At 39.1% G+C, this 22,177-nt stretch overlaps 1 protein-coding gene across 3 annotated transcripts in view; it reads right to left on the bottom strand.

Annotated features, from left to right (window-relative positions):
* LOC120312813 (leucine-rich repeat-containing protein 37B-like) overlaps positions 1–22,177 on the bottom strand; it is an 89,665-nt gene that overhangs the window by 48,985 nt on the left and 18,503 nt on the right. For 2 of the 3 annotated variants that reach the window (XM_039354017.1, XM_039354018.1), the window contains 8 exons: positions 16,196–16,267; positions 15,391–15,471; positions 11,468–11,539; positions 9,819–9,893; positions 7,082–7,200; positions 3,960–5,149; positions 2,203–2,310; positions 73–119 (listed from right to left, as the gene is read on the bottom strand). In XM_039354017.1, coding sequence (XP_039209951.1) covers positions 73–119; positions 2,203–2,310; positions 3,960–5,149; positions 7,082–7,200; positions 9,819–9,893; positions 11,468–11,539; positions 15,391–15,471; positions 16,196–16,267 — 1,764 coding nt within the window. Of the gene's footprint in view, positions 1–72; positions 120–1,165; positions 1,646–2,202; positions 2,311–3,959; positions 5,150–7,081; positions 7,201–9,818; positions 9,894–11,467; positions 11,540–15,390; positions 15,472–16,195; positions 16,268–22,177 lie in introns of those variants that run through there. The other variant, XM_039354019.1, reaches the window with a different exon arrangement.

The following is a 22,177-nucleotide window of genomic DNA, read 5'->3' on the forward strand; positions in this document are numbered from 1 at the left end:
TGCATTCTGAACTTCTTCAAAAATTCTTAAAGAGAAATAAATAATCCTGACTTGCACGCTGAGGCTACTTACACTTTCTTTGAAGTGCCTTTGTTTCCTCTTCTATTGCTCCTGACATACTGGCAAAAAATTAAAATTAAGTATTACTCTGGCAGCAGTTTGAATATTTTATTATTACCTGCTTAGCTTGCCTAGTCATTTATTTGTTTATTTTAAAGTATTAAAATCATAAAAGATAAATATTTCAAAGATGATAAAAATTTTTACAATCAAAGATAAAATAAATAAAAGATAACTAAAAGGGGGAAGGAGCAGGCTGTGCACTAAGGGGGAGGTGGACTGCCTCTTAATTAATCAATTAATTAATCAGTGCAGTGAGGTGCTCCCCTATTGGGGCCCCAAACCATCTGGCAGGCCCTTATGGAAGGTCAGATGGGTGGGATTTCACCTTAGGAGATAAGATGTTCCAAAAGGCAAGAGCTACAGCAGAGAAGGTCCTTCTCCTGGACCTGGCCAGCCAACATTCCTTGACTGATGGGGCCTGCAGCACGTCTCCCCTGCTGGCGTGAATGAGGTGGATTAATCCCACTGGGGTGAGATGGTTCCTTAGATAATTTGGAACGATGCCACGCAGGGCTTTAAAGGTAATAACCAACGCTTTGAATTGTACCCAGAGGCAAACCAGCAGCTGGTGCAGCTTTCAAAGCAGTGGTATAACATGGCCCCCTAGAAGCCAAGAACTGCCTCTGTACTCTGCACCAGTTGACGCTTGTATGGCTTCTCGTATGGCTTCTCCATGCATTGGATCTATCATTTTTTTCTCATTTTTCTTTCTTCCTTCAACTGCAGTCATGAGGATTTTATGAATGTGACATTAACCAGAAGGCGCTCTTTCATCACATATTGTGGTTTCTTCTGTTGGGATTGGAGAAAAGTCAACCTCATATTTAGACTTTTTTATCCAAGTCCCAGTCAAGTTGGAATACACTTTCTAGGTAAATGAATATAATAATAATAATAATTGGAAGGGACCTTGGAGGTCATCTAGCCCAACAACCTGCTCAGGCAGGAAACCCTATACCATTTCAGACAAATGGCTGTCCAGTCTCTTCTTAAAGACTCCCAGCGTTAGAGCATTCACAGCTTCTGGAGGCAGGTTGTTCCACTGGTTAATTGTTCTAACTGTCAGGAAGTTTCTCCTTAGTTCTAGGTTGTTTCTCTCTTTGGTTAGTTTCCATCCATTGCTTCTTGTCCTGCCTTCAGGTGCTTTGGAGAACAGCTTGAGGCTAGCATCAAAAACATTATGCAAGGCACGTCTCCATTCCTATTATGTCATTAAGCAAATAAATTTTGTAGCATCATTAACTAAATTCAGTTCCAGCTAGAGAGAGTGAGAGGCTTTCATATAATCTTTTTTCATAGGGATCAAAATAAATTAAGCCTCCCTGGAAGGGTAGCACTCTCTGCTGCTCAAATTTGGGCAGCAAATTATTTTGGGTGGTTTCCTGCACTCAGTTAGCAACTCTCATTTGGGGGAGGGCAGTCTGGAAAATTGCTTTTTGCCTTGTAGTTTCAACCAGGTTAGCAAGTGCTAGAACATGGAGGCATCCTCGACTTTTTGCCCCTCTGGATTTGACGTTTTAATCTGAAAAGAGAGGTGTGGTTGTGAGGGATTAACATAAAGATTTTTCACAGTGAGAAAAAAGAATCAATGATTGGCACAGAGAACAATGTCTTTTTCTCTGTTTCTCAATAAGAAGCTGTTTCTTTTCTCCATCATCTGTTTGTAAAAAGGTTCCAACATGGTCTTGGTAAGACTAATAAGGACCAAATCAAGTCCACCAGCCAGAGGTTCCTTATCAGAATTGGAGGTGGAATGAATCCAAGCGCAATACACCCATTTAGTTACCCCTATTTGTCCCCCACCACCACCATTAATTTTAGAAAAATCAGTTGTATTCTTCCTTGTGATATTACTATATCACTGCCACATCTGCTGTGGCTCTTTGAGGTTGAACATATTATATTAAATCCTGTCTGCAGCAATGTGGTTGTCTCAAGTTACAGTGTTCAAGGAAATGTTAGCTCTTCACTAAAGCAATATATTGAACATTTGGAGAAGTTTATCTTTTCATCTCTGGACTGAGATATTGTAGGTGAATAAATTAGTATAAGGATCTCTAGAAAACTATTACAGCTTACCTGAATCAAAACAATTATTTCAACAATAACCACCATCGTTGTTGCCATCGAAATACCCAGCATCAACTTTTTGTAATACCTAGATTGTGAAATTCCCTGCCTTGGTATCTGCAAAGTTAAACAAAGAGAAGGAAAATGGAAGATGGGCCTTCATATATTTGAACATTTTCTCCATCCTGACTAATGATATAGAGAGCAATGTGTACTCATTGGTATATATCAGACTGCCTTATAACAGTTGGGTTCTCAGATAATGCTAAGCTAGTAGTTGGTTATTTTGAATATCTTAGCCACATCACCCCATCGGTATAATTTAGGAACAACTATAGTATAAACCCACAACTTAAATTTATGGCTTATTATCTTGAACCTAGAATCCTGGTTTATTAGTGGTTTATACTTTGCCATACCCAAGGCCCTTATCAATTCATGATAAACTCAAGGCAAGACAAAGGCAAGTTTCAAAACTCTTGCTCTCTCTTGTAATTTTCCCTGGCAACTTTTTTGCCATCTTGAATACCAGACAGATGGAAGAATCTGGAATTTGTATGTCAAATCACCTATTAGCCCCACAAAAACTAACAAAATACCCCTTTCATTAAAAAAAAATGTAGTTATTTTGAGGAAAAAAACCCATGGGCAGAGTCTTATAAATGCATGCTCATAATAAACCCACTTTGGAATTATTAAATTATAGTGAACAGCAAGAGATAAATTTTATAAAAGGTAACTTTACAAAACATTAACAAAACTCTTCATAAATCATTGACAAAATATAGTCCTATAAATATAGATGGGGAAAGTATTATTGCTGCTAGGACATGGGAGATACCATATGTGTAAGGGTTAAAAAAGTTTTAAGAAGTAGGCAGGAAATAGATAAAATAAGTGATGATTATGTGTAATACTGTGTATAATTTATTGGGAAAAATCACAAAGTAAATCTTATTTAATATTATGTGAATATAGATACTATGCATATTGTCCAAGTTTTATTTTCATCTACTATTAAGTTTTTGCAAAATTTAGCACTAAAAAAAATCTTCAGCTATTCCTGACAATATTCATTCTGTTTCTTTGAAATAGCATGTCAAATTTCAAAAGCAGTTGATAAATCACGCCCAAGACAATGATACATCATCATCATTATTATCATTTTAGCACAGGGAACATTTGACTATGCCATTGCTCAGTACATCTATTTTCTTTAATGACCAGTTATTATCTTTGTGAAACAAATATTGCAAACACTTGCAGTTCTTTTAATCTATATAAAAGCTCCCTTCCCTAGAAAAGAAGTACATTTGGATCCATTTTCATTTTAAAAGCAATAAGTTATGCAAATTTAGATTTCTTAAAACCATATCATCCTATCTCAACTTCTGATTTAATTCTGATGAACCTCATTCTGCTTTTCTTTATTTTCATTTTTCAGTTATTTTAGCTTCGTGCGATATGCCGCACTCCCAAAATGCTGATCACTATCTGTAAGAACATTACTTATATACACATGTCACTTTCTCTTGAGTACAGACATGGAAATCAGGCAGAGAAGTGATCTCCGCACATGCACATTACTTTAAACAACCTAACAAGACTTTTACTTAAAAACAGTAATTGCCTTTACAGAAATGCATGTGCAATTAATTTATACCCATTTGGTCTCCTGGAAAAAAAAGACACATCTAAGCCATCAGATGTTGATAAAGCTCCTAACAGTGCACTTGTTAGGACTACTTATCTAGGTTTCTCTTTACCTCATCAGAAAGTTTATCCATTTTTCTGGAGCTTGCTGCAATCATATCATTTACATTCTTAGGGGGCGAAAAGTAGAAGTTCCATAGAGCAGGTGTCTCCTGGCTACTTTTCACATTGAAGTCTTTCATGAGAAGATCTATTCTAGAGCTTAATTTAGCACAAGCCATCTGGATATTGGACTCTCTGCAGGTCACATTCATGATATGGATCATGAGGGAAATAAGTTTCCTGATAGGCTTACTTGGAAAGATAGATGCCAACCCCTTGTTCAACTCAATTTTATTGAGTTCATCCTGAATCAAATTATCAGCAGTGTCTCCCAAAAGATGAAGCAAAGGGGAAGTAGAGGTGATTTGTTCATGATGTTTCCAATGTGTCTTATGAGACAATGTTATATCAGGCGAGAGTTTATTCAAAGTTTCTGACTCCTCAGCACTGTCATCAAGCACAACAGAAGCAGTCAAAGGAGGCAGCTTAGTTGGAAGATGAAAAATGGAGCAGTTCTTTAAGGAATGAAGTGCTGCTTGAAGAAGCCTGTTAAAGGAAGCAGCCTTCTGAAGCTCCAGTTCCCTTGATAGCGTCCCCAATTTTTCTGCCATGGTATACAAAGCAAAATTTCTTTGCTCTCCTGCAAGTTTTCCAGTGGTTTTTGCAAATTCTACGTTTTCTCTGAGCAACCTGAGAAATAATTCTTTTTCCTCTGGATTTTTCCCAATCCAATGATCTCTCTTTACCCTTTTCAGGTGTTCCTTAAATCTTTTCCGATGGCTTTTAGTGCTCAGGATGATGTTACCATAATCTTCTGAAATTTCTGTAGGCAATTCCTTTTGGATCTCCAACGCTTGAGTCTCCTGTTCGCTTTCTGCTAATTTTGCTTTGAGAGCTACCAGTAGCAACTTTGTTAACTTGTACAGCTTTTTCAGCTCGTTTTTATCAGACCACTTCACATCCACATATTCATCAGGGGTGAGTTTACTTAATCTGATGGCTGATTTTAAAATATGTGGTCTGTGTTTATGAAAATGGATACCTAAATGAGTACGCCCATGGGTCATTAAGAGTGACAGAGTGACATTATAATGTTCAGGTTTTTCAGAGATAATATTTAATATGTTGGTAGAATTTAATTTTCTGGTTTCCAGTACTTTCTTTACTTCATCTTGCATGGTTCCCCAAAGTTCCTCTTTCTCTGGTCAGAAAGAAGAAAAAGGAGGAGGTCAAAAAAGGAAACAGGATTTTTCTTTCACTGGTAGCAAATACTATGGGTAGAACAGATAACTGAATTTGTTAGATATGTATCAGTTTATCCAATTAGAATTAGATGTGGCCTAGAGTTCAATCTGGTACCCATTTAACCCAGGATTAGTTCCAATTACTATTAAGCAGACATGTTTCAGACTACACAGTGTATGTTAAATAACCAGTGCAGATCATCTTGACATTTGGATGTTTAGGTGATATTAAAAACTGGCTTGCTTGGCCTAAGACAGGAATTTGTGGTGACAATCTGTTTGAATACTAGAACCATATAGTTACTCACGGTAGAATTTTGAGAAGGAAAGTATAGTTTGCCATAGATAATATGTGGTCATTACATAGATCAGGTTTGATCCATGGACTGTACCAGTCTTCCCCATACAAAATAGAAAGCACAGATCATGGAAATCTCAGCTAAAGGCTATCTAGATGGCATCAGATTGAGAAAGGCTGGACCACCTAACATAATCTTTGGATTAAGATGAAAAATCATAAATTATAAATGTTTTTACTATTTTCTGCTAACTCAAGTTAAAAAAAAATCTGAGAATAAGAGATAATATCTCAGTTATCACAAGTCACAAGATGGAGAAGGAAGAACTACCCTGAATTCCAGACCTTTAGTTCCCTTATAGTTAATGACATCCCTTAATCTACTTCGCTTAGACCGGGCAATTAGAATGCTGGACTGGGTGATCAAGGAGGCAAGCCTTAAAAAGATAATGTAAGATCTTTTCAGTAGAGATGGGAGGAGCCCATGTGGCTATTGGCAAAAGGGGCTCTGTTAATCTGGGAGTTTATCATCTTTGGTCTTGGATGGAGTTGCACTACCCCAGGCAAATCTGGTGCATAATCTGGGAATTCTCCTGGATTCGTGGCTCCTCCCTGAAGAGCAGGGGCCAGTTTTGCCTAGGAAGGCCTTTGCTTAACTTTGTGTTGCGCACTAGTTATACCCTTTCCTGGGGTATATACCGGAGGCTCTTTGCTTGGTCATACCCTATTTGCACTATTGCAATGATCTACATGGGACTATCTTGAAAAATATCTGGAAGCATCAACTGGTAACAGCTGTGCAAGTAATCTTGGGTGTCCCCAAATGCACGTAACACCCCTGCTGCATGAGTTGCATTGAACGCCAATTTGCTTTCAGGTCCAATTCATGGTTTTGGTTATGACCTTTAAATCTATACATGGCATGGGGTCAGATTACCTGCAAGTGTGACTTTGCCCCATTGCATCAGCCCATCCCGCTCAGGCAGGCAGGGAGGGTATGTTGCAGATCTCATCAGTTAAAAGAATTTTGACTGGTGGGGTCCAGGAACACAGCCTTCTCTGCTGCTACCTCCACCGTTTGGAATGTTCTCCCCACAGAGGTGAGGTGGGCCCCCATTTTTCTGAAGACCAGGCTCTGCCATATTGCTTGGGGCTCAAGCTTGTTTGAAGACCCTCCTCCTTATCTTTTTCACTTTGACTTTTTATTATTTTGCCTCCCAATATTCATAAGCAGTTTTTATATTTTACTTGTACACTGCCAAAGTTTCTCTCTGAGGGAGATGGACATTTCTAAATTAATTAAAATAAAATAAAATAAACCTATCACTTCCACAAGCATTAATATATTGAATGAGACACCAGAAATAATAAGAGAATTTAAGAAAAAAAAACCTGTCTGGCTTAATCAATTTTATGGTGCATGTTAATGCTTGGTTATGCATCCATTTAATATGCAATCAGTAATTTGTAAATCAATCAATCAGTTCTCCCACACTCATGTATTGTTCTATCACTGGATTTTTGCCTAGGTTAGAACTGTAAAAGGATTGGAATGGATGCAAAATATTTTGGAAAAGTGCTTTTGGCTTACCATAATCAATAATGTTTGACACACATCTATTGGTGCAATCCAGCTTGATGGTATTAGATGAGGCTTCAATGGTATCCTGATTTTTGCAAAGGCAGCAGGACATTTTCCTAGGCAAAATACTGTGGATGAAAAAGGACAAGGGCTTCACAATTTTTTATTATTAGTTCTACAAGCTACAATGATATTTAAACTCCAAGTTAAATCTAGTCCTTTCAATCGGGTGCCACAGTTTAGAACAAGCACAAGGAAAGATCTCTCTGTCCTTGTAGCTCAGAACTGGGTTGAACTAATAAGGAGTTAAGATACAGATAGCAAACAATGGTAATAATTGCTCCCCATCATGGGAGTATAACAATATCTATCTATTAGTCAGATATTATATTTCAATGCAGTATTAGTCAAAAAGATGAAGCAAAGAGCTTATTACTAGAGTTAAGTTGTACAGGCAGGAAAGCAAGTATTGAAGTTTCTTAGGACTTGTGTATCTAGAATTCTACAGAAATTTATGCAGGCTGGTATTACAACTTAAGAGACTGCTCTTAAATTCAGAATTTAGGTATAGCGGTAGAATCTTGCTGGAATCTGGATTTATCATATCCTTGTATATTTAAAGAGTACAATTGCTCAGGAGTTAAAAGATGTGAGATTGTCAGTTGGAAAGGTGACTGCCCGTGTCTGAGACATGAGCGTCATGCAATGAAGTGAGCTTCTGCTCTTGCCCAATAATGCCAATCCGCCAACCTAGCAATTCAAAAGTATGCAAATGCGAATAGATAAATAAGTGGGAAGGTAACGGTGTTCCATGCGCCCCTCGGCTAGGAAACAGAAATGAGCACCTCCCCTAGAATCAGACTCCACTGGACAGGGGAAACCTTTATATTCCGCTTCTGGTACATTTAACTCATCAGTTCTGTCTAACTTTAACTGGCAGTAGGTCTTTGGCCCTGCTTCTCAAGGTCTTTTTAACTGGAAAGAACCTTTGCATCTACTGTAGCTAAAGTATATGCTCTGTAGGCTGATGTTTTCATGCCAGAAAACAGATATTCTACAAGAAACAAAACTTTTTTTGTAATGTTCAGAATTGGTAAGGAAAAAAGGATGAAGTTGCGATATGTGTTCTAGTGACAGATGAAAAGGGGGGAAAAGTACCCATCAATTCAATCCTTGATAATTTCAGATGGGACTGGGAAAACATTACAATCTTAGCGCTACCAATTAGCAATTATGTTTGCAGCACATTCTTCATAGTAAAGTCAATCAGAGTTCATTTAATTAAATCAATTTAATTTTCTGGGCTCAGTGACACTGTGACTCATAAAGCAATTACACAGACTAGATTATATGCTATCGTTGGTGTCAATTCTTACCAACCACATAGACAGACTTTCTCCAGGATGTTCCCATATAGCTTCTCAGGTCTTCCAACAATACATCAATCATGTTGTAATCTAGTCTATCCATATTTCTGATTATCCCCTTCTCTTTCGTTCCACATTTCCTAGCATTCAAGGGAGCTGGGTCTTCACATACTATATCCAAAATATGATAATATGGATTTGGACATGCCTTGAGTGAGAATTCTGGACTGATTTGTTTTATGTTCTATTTATTTTCTTGGTTATCTGTGATATTCTGAGGGATGCTCTCCAACATCAAAGTTCAAAAATATCAATATTCTTTCTATGTTATTTCTATCAAAGTCCAACTTTCACTTAATCTTTGTAGATGTGGACATACCACAGCATCTGAACAGCTCTTCATTGCTTCTTTACCAAGTGCTAGTCTATGGCATATGTCCTGATGGCTAGTTCCTTTACTGCTGATAATTAATCCTAAAACACAGAAGCTATTTACCTCTTCAACATCTTCATAGTCAATTCTGAAGTATAATATACCAGGCTAAAGCATAGTTGGCTTGTTTGTAATTCAATGTCATACATGCACAACCAAAGTAAACCAACTTTCTCCTTCCTAATGAGTTTCAAAATTGTTTGATAAGCTAGCCAAATATGAAATTCAAATATCTGGGAGGCTCCCAATTAGGGGCAGCTGGTTTAAACAATATTATTGTAGGTTGTTTGGGTAAGACAGATTTTTTATGCTTTCTATATTTTTTATGAATTTATGACTTATACTATGGTTTGATCACAGGGATTACTTTCTATATTAATTAATCTTTTTCCAGACCTCCAGAAACATCTGCTACAAAATCAATATGTATTAAAAGTATTTTAGGCACTTTTAATCCTAACTCCCTATCAGTGTTCACTGTTGCACATTCACATTCCTTAGAGGTTCCCGCTCTCCCCCTTTTATCTGCAATTTATGTTGTATATATGCAAAAGAGTAAGTTTGACAGCAATGTACAAGCTATCTCTAAGGGACTTTTACCTGCCAGTTTTGATGTTTCCATTAATAAACTTTAGTTGATAGGTTCTAAGGAACTCTGGCTTGTTTCGGGAAGCATTGTGGACAGAAAATATTCTGGGATAACCAACACGTCCACAGCCAACATTCATGACAATTGAGCATTCTCGTCAAGAAATAGGAATTAGTAGCGGCTTGAGCTACTAGTTTTAATATTAGTAAAATGCTCCCCATGAGAAAAATGACAACATCTGCACTGCCATGTTCAAAAGTGTGAGGAGGGGGAAGGAAGAGAAGGGGGAAGAAGGATAATATGGCCTCCTTCCCATTTTGCCCTTGGAAGTTACAGAAAAAGATTAGAGATACTTACAGAGTTTTCAGTTTTAAGGAGATTTTGAGCAAATTCTCTAGTATGTCTGTGGTTATTTCTGTGGAACCAAGGTCCCTGCAAAAAAAAAAAAAAAAACACGACATGGAGACTTTTCTAGATATAGGGAGAGATGGACAATTTGCAGAACAGAGCCTGGGAAAATAAATTCATGAAATTCAGTGGGAGACTTCATTTCATTGGTTATCTCTTGATTTAGTTTATGACTGGACTAACAACACAATTAACCAAGTTAAGACCTACCATCTACCTAGTCACATAATAGGCAAAACTAGGTTATTTTAAATCTTACTTTGTGCTTTTGTGGCTTAGCATGATATGCTGACAGTTCAGTATACCGAGCCAACACGATACACGTTCAGTAGCCATTTTTCATATTCATTAACCAATTTAAGTGTTGTGAACTCATTTTATCTGATTGGATTGTTCAAATATAAAATGAATAAATATTACTGTTTCACTGTACTGAGCTCCTTGAGGAAAAGGACACCAATAACAGTATGGTAATTTAACAGTAATCAAATGATTTGATCAGCTGCTCTAGGTAGGTAGGAATGGGATTGCTACTGCTGAGCAATACCTTACACAACTCTTCATCATGTAGAGTGGGAATGGAAAGTTGCCATGACTTAGCCCTGAAGCTGAATTTCAAATGCCGGGATGTCAATCCTGCCACATGTGAAGCAAAGCTTTAAATAAGAAAAAAAAATACACATAAAGATTTTCCTTTCTATTAAATAATCACAGCCCATCACGGAGATTATTGGCACTGGTTTCCATAGGAGTGTCAGAGTGGTTAAGATGCCAGTCTGGGCACGAGAAGACCTAAGTTCTAGTCTCCAATTAATTGTCTGAACTCCCTGAGTGACTTTGGACCAGTCACTCATTTTCAGCCATCCTAACCCACAAGGCTTTTGTTGTAGGAAGATAAAAAAAGTCTTGGGTTAAGTTCACACCAAATAAAAATGCTAATTGTTGATTTTTGAACAAGACTTGAACTTCAATGCTTATTCGAAAAATTAATTTGCAAATCAATTTGCCTAAAGTCTTCCAGTGGGTACAAAATATATTGGGATGATTCCCTTTGCGGTGTGCTGACACAAACACAAATGTAGAATTAAAGCAACTTCATGTAGTTCTATGGATGCGTTCATAAATTCCAGCCAAGATATGAGATCCAGGACTCAGGATTAAAACTCCATCAATAATATAGTGAAATGCTGCCAACTGCAAATACAATGTATACAAGGCTTTCTTACTCCTTTTCCTCTTCTGTATATAAATATATAATTGATGCCTATTTTGTTTCCTCCTCACAAAAATAACTCTGTGAGTCATCATCTTTTCCTTGAGACCTCAAGGCCATTTACCTGACAATCTCAATGAAGCATAGTTCTATTCTTCCTGTGGGATCTTTTTTTCCTGATCTGGACAATTTTAAAGGGCTGATAGCTAATGACTAGTCCATGGTTATGCTATTTCATGGCTGTAAGAAAATCTGGACCTGGGTATTTCTGACCCTGATCAAGGACCATATTGATCTCCAGAGGTAATAGCCCAAGCCAAATTAATCAGGAAAAAAAAGCTCCAGAGTACACAAAAACCCTTAATAAAAGCAAGAGCACACGTACAGGAATTTCAGTGAGGGCAATTTGTAGAAATGAGAATCCTCAATCTCTCTCAGTGGATTATGGTTGAGAATCCTGAAGGACAAAAGAGCTGGTTACCAGTTTGGCACAACTGAGGGTAGCAGAATAAAACAGGAAGAATTTGGGTAGTTTTCTTTTAGTCTTTGACCTTAAATAACTTTATTATTAATTACTAATCCTACTAGTAAGAAGTAATAAGCAAAAGAAATTAAAGGCAGGAGATCTGAAAAAAGAAATATAAATCTAGTTTATATCAGAACTTTTACTTCATCTCTCCATATTTTCATACCTTCATTTCCATGCTCATCCCATATTTTGCCTTTAAATTTTTTCCTTTCTCTCTTTTGAGACCTTTGTCAACTCCATCCAGTCATGTTTTCCTTTTCAGTCCTCCTTCTTCATGTATTTGCTTTGCATTTCAGTTCCCATTCAATCTAAACCATCTCAATATACTGTATCTCTTCCATATTGGCTAATTACTTTCGTGTTTAACCCTCATTTGCTCATCATTAATTCCTTATGAGCCCTATTTTTTTAAGAAGTAATAAACTCATTTCCACTGCATTTGACTTTTTATGTTTATCTGGCATACTTACTTCTCAATTCCAGTCAAAAAAGTGGCAGGAGCTTACTCTTATACTAAGCAACATTCCCTGAATGTTCAAGACTTACAGCCATTGACGGATCCTTCCTCCATTTCCCTTTAGAGCTACCAAGTTAATATTTGCTACTTCTTACCATAAGGTTCATTTTGCACCAGAGGAAATGCTATATTTCAGGTGCCCTAAATCTATTTCTAATTGTCCTGTTCTCCCCTTTCTTTTTTTCCACTCAATTAAAGAACAGATTCCTCCTACCACTAAATTTATTCGAAAGCTCCTATTAAAGAAATTTGCCCCTTTTTGAAAAACCAATCTCTCATTTCTGAGCATCTCCTTTGAGGTCAGTGTGATTGCATGTATGTTAAATGTAGCAAAGCCACGGCACTCTACTTGTTCTGTATGATTATGTGCTACATTAAGGGCATTTTAATAAGATTAAATATTGGCTAGTCTTTCCGCTGGTGAGTTCCAAGACTAATTAGAATAAGGATAAGGTATCTAGAAATTTGGTTTCACTGTCATGGCCTCTAATAATTACAGTTTTTCCTTTTCATGCCTTCCTTATTTTACTCATCTTAGGGTCACCCTCCACATTTTTATTAGGCGAGTGATAATATATTCCTAGATATGATTTACACTTGTACCCATATTTCCATTCATAGTGATTCTATGGAGAAATCTGGGCTTTCACTTTTTTCTAGCACACCGGACTCTGCTGTCCTTGATACAAAGAGGAATTTCCAGTGCACCTATTCTTGTCTTCTTTATAAAGGTTATCCAGGAATGAGCATATCTACTGGCTCTCTCTATTCTACATGCTAAATTTATGTCTTTATTTCAAAACCAAATACTATATTTTAATCCACCCCTTTTGACTTAGAGGAGTCTAGCATTGGTACAGAAACACTTGTGTACCCTATGTTCTTTTTGATGTGAGTCTTTTTCAGTCTTTTTGACTCCTTCCCATCACCTAACAATCACAGTATCCAGTGGTTCTCAACCTTTTTAATGCCGCGACCCCAACCGGTCGTAAGTCGAGGACTAAACAACCGGTCGTAAGTTGAGGACTAAACCGGTCGTAAGTTGAGAACTATCCGACCGGTCATAAGTCGAGGACTTTCCCTGCCCAGGAGCGCCGCGCATGTGTGGTGCCGCCCCCTGCGCCGGCCGAGGCATAGCTGGCAAGAGGCAGAGACGGAGCAGGCCGACCACCATCTGGACCAACAGCTGGCCCAGCCCAAGGAAAGTAAGGCACCCGCCGGGCCCCACACGCACCAGCAACCCTCCCTGAGCCCGCTGGCCTCCCACCTCCCACCCCTGGCCCTCTTTTACTTACATTTTTGGTAGTTGCTCAGCAGGGAGGGGTGGAAACTTCTAGACAGCTCGCCTTCGCTGCAGACAACTTGCAGCACCGTTTTCAGAATGGGACTTTTGGCGGGCTCATCAGGGCAGAGACAGCCTGGACAATTCCTATTGGCTTTTGAAAGCCAATAGAATTAGACTCTATTCAAGAGAGTCTATTCTATTGGCTTTTAAAAGCCAATAGAATAAAAGGGAGTAACACAGCTAAGGAAAAGGGGAAAAAAATGGCGGACTGCGTTGTTTGGCGACCCCCGTGAAATGGTCGTTCAACCCCAAATGGGGTCCCGACCCATAGGTTGAGAACCACTGCATTAAACCAATTTCATATTAGCCTATCTGTCATCCTGGGAGTGGGACAAACATAACCGACTATCTTTAAGTCTTCTCTAGAGACTTTTTTGATTCCTAAGCGTTTCATTTCATTTTAAAATGTACTAAAACCATAGTTTTAAAGAATAGATGTGTTCCCTGTGGGTCTGGATTTCATTGCACTGAAAACTAATAATAGATCAGAACACATAATCTGACCTGCTGGCTTTTTGCCGTCATATTCTTATGAATCATTTAGGAACTGCTCATATCAAGGTAGCTCATACTTTTGTTGAGTTTTGAGCCCTGATTTCCTCGTACAGTTGCTAAAGGTGTCTTGACACTTAGTCTCAGGAAGTTCATGCACTCCTCCCTATTACACTCCCACATATTTATTTAACTCATTCCATTCCTAAGATTACTCAATTACGGAAACAGGTCCTCTTCCAGTTAGCCTTTCTGCTCACTCATCTGGTTGAGGATTTCCAATTATCTGTCCTATTTCCAAAGACTGCAACCTGGGGCTAAGCTCTTGGCTGAGGAAGGTAACCCCATCCACAAGCCAATCTTGTGATCAGTAATCAGTAATCAGCTACAGCTTCCTGTCAGACCACTGTCCACAAACAAGCAAATACACAACCCAGTTGGCCAGAATAACAACACTGCCTCATCCAATAAGGTTAACAAATGAACTTGCTCAACACCCCAAATTCATCAACCCTAGCCCACCCACCCCGTGCCCATTTTTCTTCATAAGGCAAATATGAACTCGTACTTAAATTCTTATTCTTTGGTATCATTTCTCCCAAAATGATCCTATTCCATCAAAGGCTTTTTCCTCACACTTTACATACTGAACAATAATGCTACTTAAATTTGAGACATTAATGTTCTCCTGGAATTCTTTCCAATTTAGTGATCCTTTACTCACAGAGTTTTGAGAATGTGGTTCTGTTAGTTTATATTACCAGCTCACCTGTTTAAATTTGCAAATATTTCTACTACAGTGCTTACCTTTTTTGTTAAAAGCTAAGGTTAAAAAAATAGTGATATGGAGGGATCTTTCCTCCCTTCCCTCTCTAAGTTGTTTAAAAAAGAGGATTTCTGAGAAAATGCTTAGTATCTCAAAGGATTATCTTAAAGTTCTGCCACTGTATTTTGAGTGACTTGCCTTAAGGAAATATTGTAGCAACAATGAATTTAAAGACAGTTGCCATGCTAATAGCGCCACGGATCTCCACTTATTTGTTATATATTTGTATAGTTCAATAAGAATTCAACACAAAATTTAGTTATTCTTACCCCCAAGGAAGCAGTGTGGAATAATCATAGGTAGAACCAATGTTATGGGAAAAGTGGGATGTAAAGTCATAACAATGTAAGAAATGTAAACAATGTAAATATGCCCTGGTGGATTTAGAGATCAAGACATCTGTCTTGGAGACCAACTTAGAGACTGTTGGCTGTCCTTACTCAGAGGCCACATCTTCTCCTTCAAAAGAAAAGTGTTTGGGATTGAAATCCACCATACAAGTCTGCTAATCTCCTGAAAGCATTAAGGGAGAGCTTATGCCTCATTGCTAGAAACCATATGTCTCACCCACTATCTGAAAGAGTTTCATTTTCACTTACAACTTGGATAGAAACTGCATCCCGTGCCAAGCCTGAAAGGCCCCCTGCGTTATCCGCAAAATATGGTTGCCACTGAGATTGCTGGAAAGGAAAGGAAAGCAAGAGAGCTGTGGAGAGTGCCTTCCACTGTATAAAATAAAGAACAGATAAAATAATGCAGACCCAAAGTAACTTTTTTTCCCTCCTCGTTGAATGGGGAGGTGAAAATTGCATGCAGGATGAGGGTGATTTCTTTCTTTTCCAATGAACTAGCTGGATACTACCATAGACTTCCTCCAATTACCATGCTAGTTCTTCAGCCAATGCATATTTGGGATTCGGGTGTCATTACTTAATAGGACAGCAGAGCTCATGATTCAAAGGCCAAAAGAAATCCCCAGCAAGCAATATAGGTTTGACTATATTAGAGATTCTAAGTTCATAGTAAGCCCTGTAGCTCCACCAAAACACTTTGGTTTTTTTCTCACATATGGAGACTCAGCTCTGGCACTGGCAACTTAGGGCTGAATCTTGATCCACTCAGAGTTCAGTCTGAACTCATTACAATACTTCTTAGAAAATAGAAAATTCATCTTGTCTTACCTGGAATCATAGATCAAACCTCTAGAGGGAAAGCTGCCTCCTTCACCCTCCAGTCCAAGGTCCCCTTTCCCATTTAAAAAATAGTTGAAAGCAGGCCAACCTTTCAGTAATCAGTCATTGGCACACTTAAAGGAAGATTAATAGCCATTTGATTTCAATTTGCCTCCTTCCCCAACTTTCATCATGTTTTAAATTTTTTTTTTTTTTTTGCTTAATGACTTACATAGATTGCAGAAGTGGAACAGGTTCAAATGCATTTTTCTCAATGGTCTGGATTTGATTATGAGAGACATCCCTGTTTAAAAAAGTACACACATTATGTTACACCTGGAACAAATGTCAGCTCCATCGTTACCTCTCACAGTTGTTTTATGTGCTTTTCATTTATTTGCTAGGCTGTAATATGTAGTGTGTTTCTCCCAAAATAAGACCAGGTCTTATATTATTTTTTGGACCAAAAGACCCATTAGGACTTATTTTCAGGGGATGTCTGACTTTGCAGCTGCCCACCCACTCCATCCCACTATCTGGTTGCTCGCGGCTGCAACAGAGTAGGAGAGCTCATGTCACACTGGTGCCACCGCCACGAAGCGAGGTGAGGCGGTGGAGCTGCCCCACGCGCCCCGCACCTGCTTACTTCATGGCCCCTGTAGCCATGCCACTCTCCACTTGGCAATGTCCCCCCGCCCATTCAATAACCCAGCTGCCTTCCTGCCTCTTGCCTTTCACTCTCCTCCTGAGCCAGACTGCCATGCTATAGAGAACAGGCAGGGGAAACTCAGTCACCTTACCAGGTCCTCCTCCATCATTTTGGAACGGGGGAGGGGGGAGTGACGGCAAAAGGCTCCACTGCTGCTGTGCAACATCCATGTCCACTACTAGAGGGGCTTTCTTTGGTCCTGGCAGGCCCAGCTTCAGGCCCACTGCTGCAGATCATCTGTCCGGCAGCAGCTGCCTCCTCCTTCTTCTCTGCCAATTTTCCCATGGCTTATGCCATGACCAGATGGGGCAAGCCTCCCCTGCTGCCTCCCTCTGCCTGCCACACTCTTTCCTTTTGCAAGCAAATGAAGCTTTCCGTCATTTCTCCGTCCAGGCGAAAAGTGTTTGGGCACCTATAAGGCACTTGGAAACGGAGTGAACCACTCTGTTTCCAAGTGCCCCATAGGCGCCCAAACACTATTTGCCCAGAAGGAGACTGGAAGCTTCATCTGCTTGGGGCACTTGGAAATGAAGTGAATCGCTCTGTTTCCAAGTGCTCCATAGGCACCCAAAAACTTTTTACCCAGATGGAGAAATGATGGAGACTGGAAGCTTCACCTGCTTGCAAATGGGGCTCTTAGAAACAGAGCAAATCATACCATTTCCAAGCGCCCCATTTACAGGCAAACGAAGCTTCCAGTTTCCCTCTGAGCGAAAACTGCGCAGTGCGTCCGGATTGCCTGCCTCTTCCCGCTTCTGCCCTCAGACTTACTTGCATTGTGCCAAGCGGCCAGTGGGATGTGGCTGCTGCTAGACACCGTCAGCCCTCATGTGCTCATTGCCTCTTGTGCTGGACATATTCCCTGTGCTTATATTTGGGGTAGGGCTTATATTAGACCCACCCCAAAAAATCAGGCTAAGGCTTATTTTCTGGGTGAGTCTTATTTTGGGGGAAACACGGTAGCTTTAATAAAGTTTAACAAACCAATATATGGTGCATTGATGAGATAGGCATAGTACTTCACACACACCAAACCTCCTTGTATCATTGTTTTTTCATCCACTCCTTTATAGCTTATAGCAGCAGTATTAGTCATGGCAGCAAGCAGAATATTCAGTACAGGGAATTATAGCCCCACATACAGCCAGTTTGGTCTAGGCACAATGCTAGAAGCCAGGAGACTGTGAGTTATATTCCACCTTAGGCATGAAAGCTGGCTGGAACAAGTCTCTCTCTCTCAGCCCACCTCACAGGGTTGTTGTAGTAGAGAAAATAGAAGGAGGAAGGAGCATATTGTGAATTTGCTGCCTTGAGTTATTAATAAAAAGTAATAAAGGTGGTGTATAAACAACCTGTCTGGAGGGCATCAGCTTGAAGAAGGCTGCCCTAAAACTTTACAGATTGTCTGTCTCCCACATTGCTGCCTTTAAGGAAAGGTTGAAAATAAGCACATTTCTGCAGGGCTTTTGAGGACTGATGGCATATATTTGTTTTCATTTTATTTACTGTTTTTTTTACCCTTTATTGTATTTTTGTATCTTGTCGGTCACCAAGAATGTTATAATTGTGGTGGCATACAACTTTGTTGCCTAAGCAAATAAATAGGATGACGTCCCCCCAGAACTATAAGATTGGGGAACTCCACTGCCAATCTGCATAAGACGTCAAGTAGTAGGGAGAAATTTCTATATGGAGGGAGGTTGGTACCAGCAATCGCATCTAATCCCTAATCCCACAAGTAAGGTCTCGTACCCAGCTATCAAAAGACAGGACCCATTCTCAACTCAAAACATCACAATTCTGCTAACATAGCTTTGGTGCCATACTTCTTCATGCTCAGCCAGGTCTCCATAATGCATAGCAAGGTGGCTGCCTGAGGATCAAATCTAAAATTAGGGTTAGGGCTTTATTAGAAATCAACCTATCTGTAAACACACTATAGAAATGGAGGAACACTACCCACAACTTAACTATAAATTTATACTTGAAAAAATCCCTGAAGCTACTGAGCTAATGAATTCCAGATTGAAAGACAAAGGTGTCACCCTAAATTTACAAAATGAAGCCCAGATCTTAACTGTTGAATCTATAATCCAAAAAGCAATAGAAGAGCACCAATTACAATCTACTGAGAACTTTGATAATCAAACCTTGATTTCAACTAAAAAAATCTACAATTCAAAAAGCAACAGAAACTGAAGAAAGCAACACTAAGATGGAGGATGCTGAAGATAACAAGTACAGCATATTGAGAACCTAGACAACCTAGCCAACCAAACAACAATCACAACATTAGACATGACTTCTTACTTAAGCCAGATGAAACCGGAAGAAGAAGACCAGACTGAACTGACGACAAATATACTAAACCAAACATGGAGATTTGAACCATTAGGCCAACAATCCAATGATTATAAAGGGGCCAGTTCCTTTGAAAAAATGATAAAATAAGATAATCTTTATTGTCATTTTTTATACTGTGGGCACAACGGCACACATCAAAAATGAAATTTAGTTGCCCGCTCTCAAAGTGAAACACATACATGACACACACCTAAACATACTATGAACAACATATGTACAGACCCACATCCCTACATATACGTAGCAAATAAATATTAAATACTGTCCATTTTGAATATATAACGGAAGGAGGAAGCTTGAGAGTTCACAAGGTTAATGCTGTATGGGATGAAACTATGGCTGAATCTGGATATTCTGCTATGGATACCACGAAGCCTCCTCCCAGAAGGTAACAAGGAAAACAGGATGGTCTCCCTTGATTCAAATAACATGTGTGGGAATGAAGGGAGATTCACTCAAGGATTTAAAGGCACTGGTATGGAAGCCTGCTTGGCACAAAAAGAAAGCTAGAGTCAGATTTAAAAAATGGGATTTTTTGTCTTGTAATGGAAGAGCCTAAAATCTTACTTAATGGACTAAGGAGATTTTAATAGATATTAACTGATTTAATATTTAGGACTTAGATTTACAATACTTTATTAGTAAGTGATGAGGTACTAGGATGAGAAATAAAATATATTTGTGAAATAAAGTAAGAATCTATTTAAGTAAACAGGGAATTTTTGATGATGCAACCTGAGATATGTACGAAATATATTGTTATTGGACTATTGATTACCCAATCACCACACTGCTTTCTTAAAACTTGGATTTTTGTAAAACTGGAAAATTAATAAAACTTGTTTAAAAAAAAAAAGAAACCAACCTGTTATTCAAAAGCACCAGCCAGAGTCCAAAACCACTTAAGGAAATTGGGGATGAGCACAGGGAGTCAGGACACAGAACTAATACAGTACATTGAGGCTGTATTTTCTGTGGACAGCCCACTCTCTACCTCCAACCCTCTCTCACTGCCCATCACATTTCTACCTGCCCCCAAGATCCCCCCCTTCCTGGCCCTTGCCCCTTGTGATTGGTACTAGGAGGCTTTTGATAGGCATTGGGTGTCTTTGGACACAAACCACATGACTTTTCCATCCAATCATCTAATCACCCACTGCACTTCCACATTCCCTGCTCTTATAAAGAACAGAAGGTAAAATAACAGCCACCCACCAAAACTAGGGCAAACTGCTACCCCCTCCAACTCCCAACATGCAATGAATTAGGCAGTCAAAGCTTTTGTTATCCTTAAACCACTGTTAAATTCAAGCAACATATCTATATCCAAGATTTCCTAACTAAAGGTTCCTTTAGCCTTTGATGAAATCCCTGGAAGCAGAGTAGCAAAATCTTAAGAAGACCATGAGATCTTTGGACACAAGTCTATTTTGGCTGCTCTAGTATCCTCAGATCCCTTCATGATGTGAAGTAGATGAAATGGCTGCCTTCCCCTTCCAGGCACTGTCACAAACAAGGTAAGATAGCTACTATCCGTTTAAGCTAATGAAAAACCATGGCTGACTTATGAGGTCCATAAGATGCTTGAAAGCACGGAATGTGGCTTTTAAATCTGGCGGTATGCTGCCACTTAGAACAGCCAGAGTTAATTTGAAAAGTGCCATAAAAGGAGCAAAGCAAGCCCATTATCAGAAAATTCAGAACTTTTTTCAGGACTCTACAAACACCAGGCGCATGTGTCAATGCTGCTAACATTGGATGTTCCTGCTTTGACAACTGATGAAATGCAGCCATTTTCTCTTCTTCTTCAACATGCCTTTTCTGATATTTAGAAATTAGGTTTAGTAAGGGGGGTTGGGATGAAAACTCAATTCAGCTAGCATAACAATAACTCTGCTTTGTGGGAACCCAAGAACAAGCTGATAATGTTTTGGCGGGCTGAGGAGCTGGGGAGAAAGCCCACGTTTTAGGCTAATTGGAGAATGTGATTTATGACAGCTTATTGGGGGTGGGAATTACACTTTGTTACTTTGTATCTGGGGGAAGGGAATTTAGTTTTTGGGTTCAACTATGTAGTGCCGATACTTTGTTTCCCCAAATAAAATGTTCTTTGAGGAAGAATTTTGCCTTGGAGTTCTTTTGATGGGTTTCATCTATCAGAACCATGACAGCATGTAGTAAGGAATACAAACCATCAGAGATTATAAGGTAGCTCCATGAAGATGCAAGGGTAACAGACTTCTTAAACGAACTAAACACAGTTTTTGGAAGATTTGAGGCATCAAATAGCACCTGTGCAAGAAAAGTTGTGCCTTATCCTGACGAGCAAGTTCTTAGCTTTGATGTTACCTCTATCCAGAGAACATTGCAGAAAGTTAACATCTGGAAAGCAGCAGGCTCAGATAATATCCCTGGATGTGTTCTTAGGGAATGTGCAGATGAGCTGGCTTGCTTTCTTACAGATATTTTCAATCTCTCATTGCAGCAGTGGCTCCATTATATTTTAAGATAGCCATTATTTTGCCAGTGCCAAAAAAGTTTACAGTTACAGATCTCAATGATTACTATTTAGTTGCATTTACAACCATCATTATGAAATGTTTTGAGAGGCTGATAAAGGACATTATTGTATCTAGTCTCCTGCCAGCATTTGACTCGCTTCAGTTTGCTTACTGACCAAATTGCTCTACAGAGGATGTTATTTCTTCTGTTCTCTATCTGAGCTTAAAAGAAATACTCATGTATGAATGCTGTTTGTCGACTTCAGTTCAGCATTTAATGAAATCATTCCTCAGCATCTAGTAGACAAACTGGGTCTTTTAGGCTTTAATATTCCTTTGTGCAACTGGATTCTTGATTTTCTTATTTACAGGCCCCAGTATGTGCGAGTTGGGACTAATATTTCTAACACCATTTTCTTGAGCACAGGTTCTCCTCAGGGCTGCGTCCTAATTCCGCTGCTGTTCAGCATGTGGACCCATGACTGTTGTGTCAGGTTTGCCACCAACCATATTGTGAAATATGAAGATGATACAACAGTAGTGGGCCTTATTCAAGATGACAATGAGAGAGCTTACTGCAAGGAAGTAGAGTCAGGTGAACTGGTATAAAATAGCCTAGTTTAAATGCTGGAAAAACTAA

The sequence above is a fragment of the Crotalus tigris genome, unplaced genomic scaffold (genome assembly GCF_016545835.1).
Source record: "Crotalus tigris isolate CLP2741 ecotype Arizona unplaced genomic scaffold, ASM1654583v1 scf7180000018544.1747854, whole genome shotgun sequence".
Classification (NCBI taxonomy): Eukaryota; Metazoa; Chordata; class Lepidosauria; order Squamata; family Viperidae; genus Crotalus; species Crotalus tigris.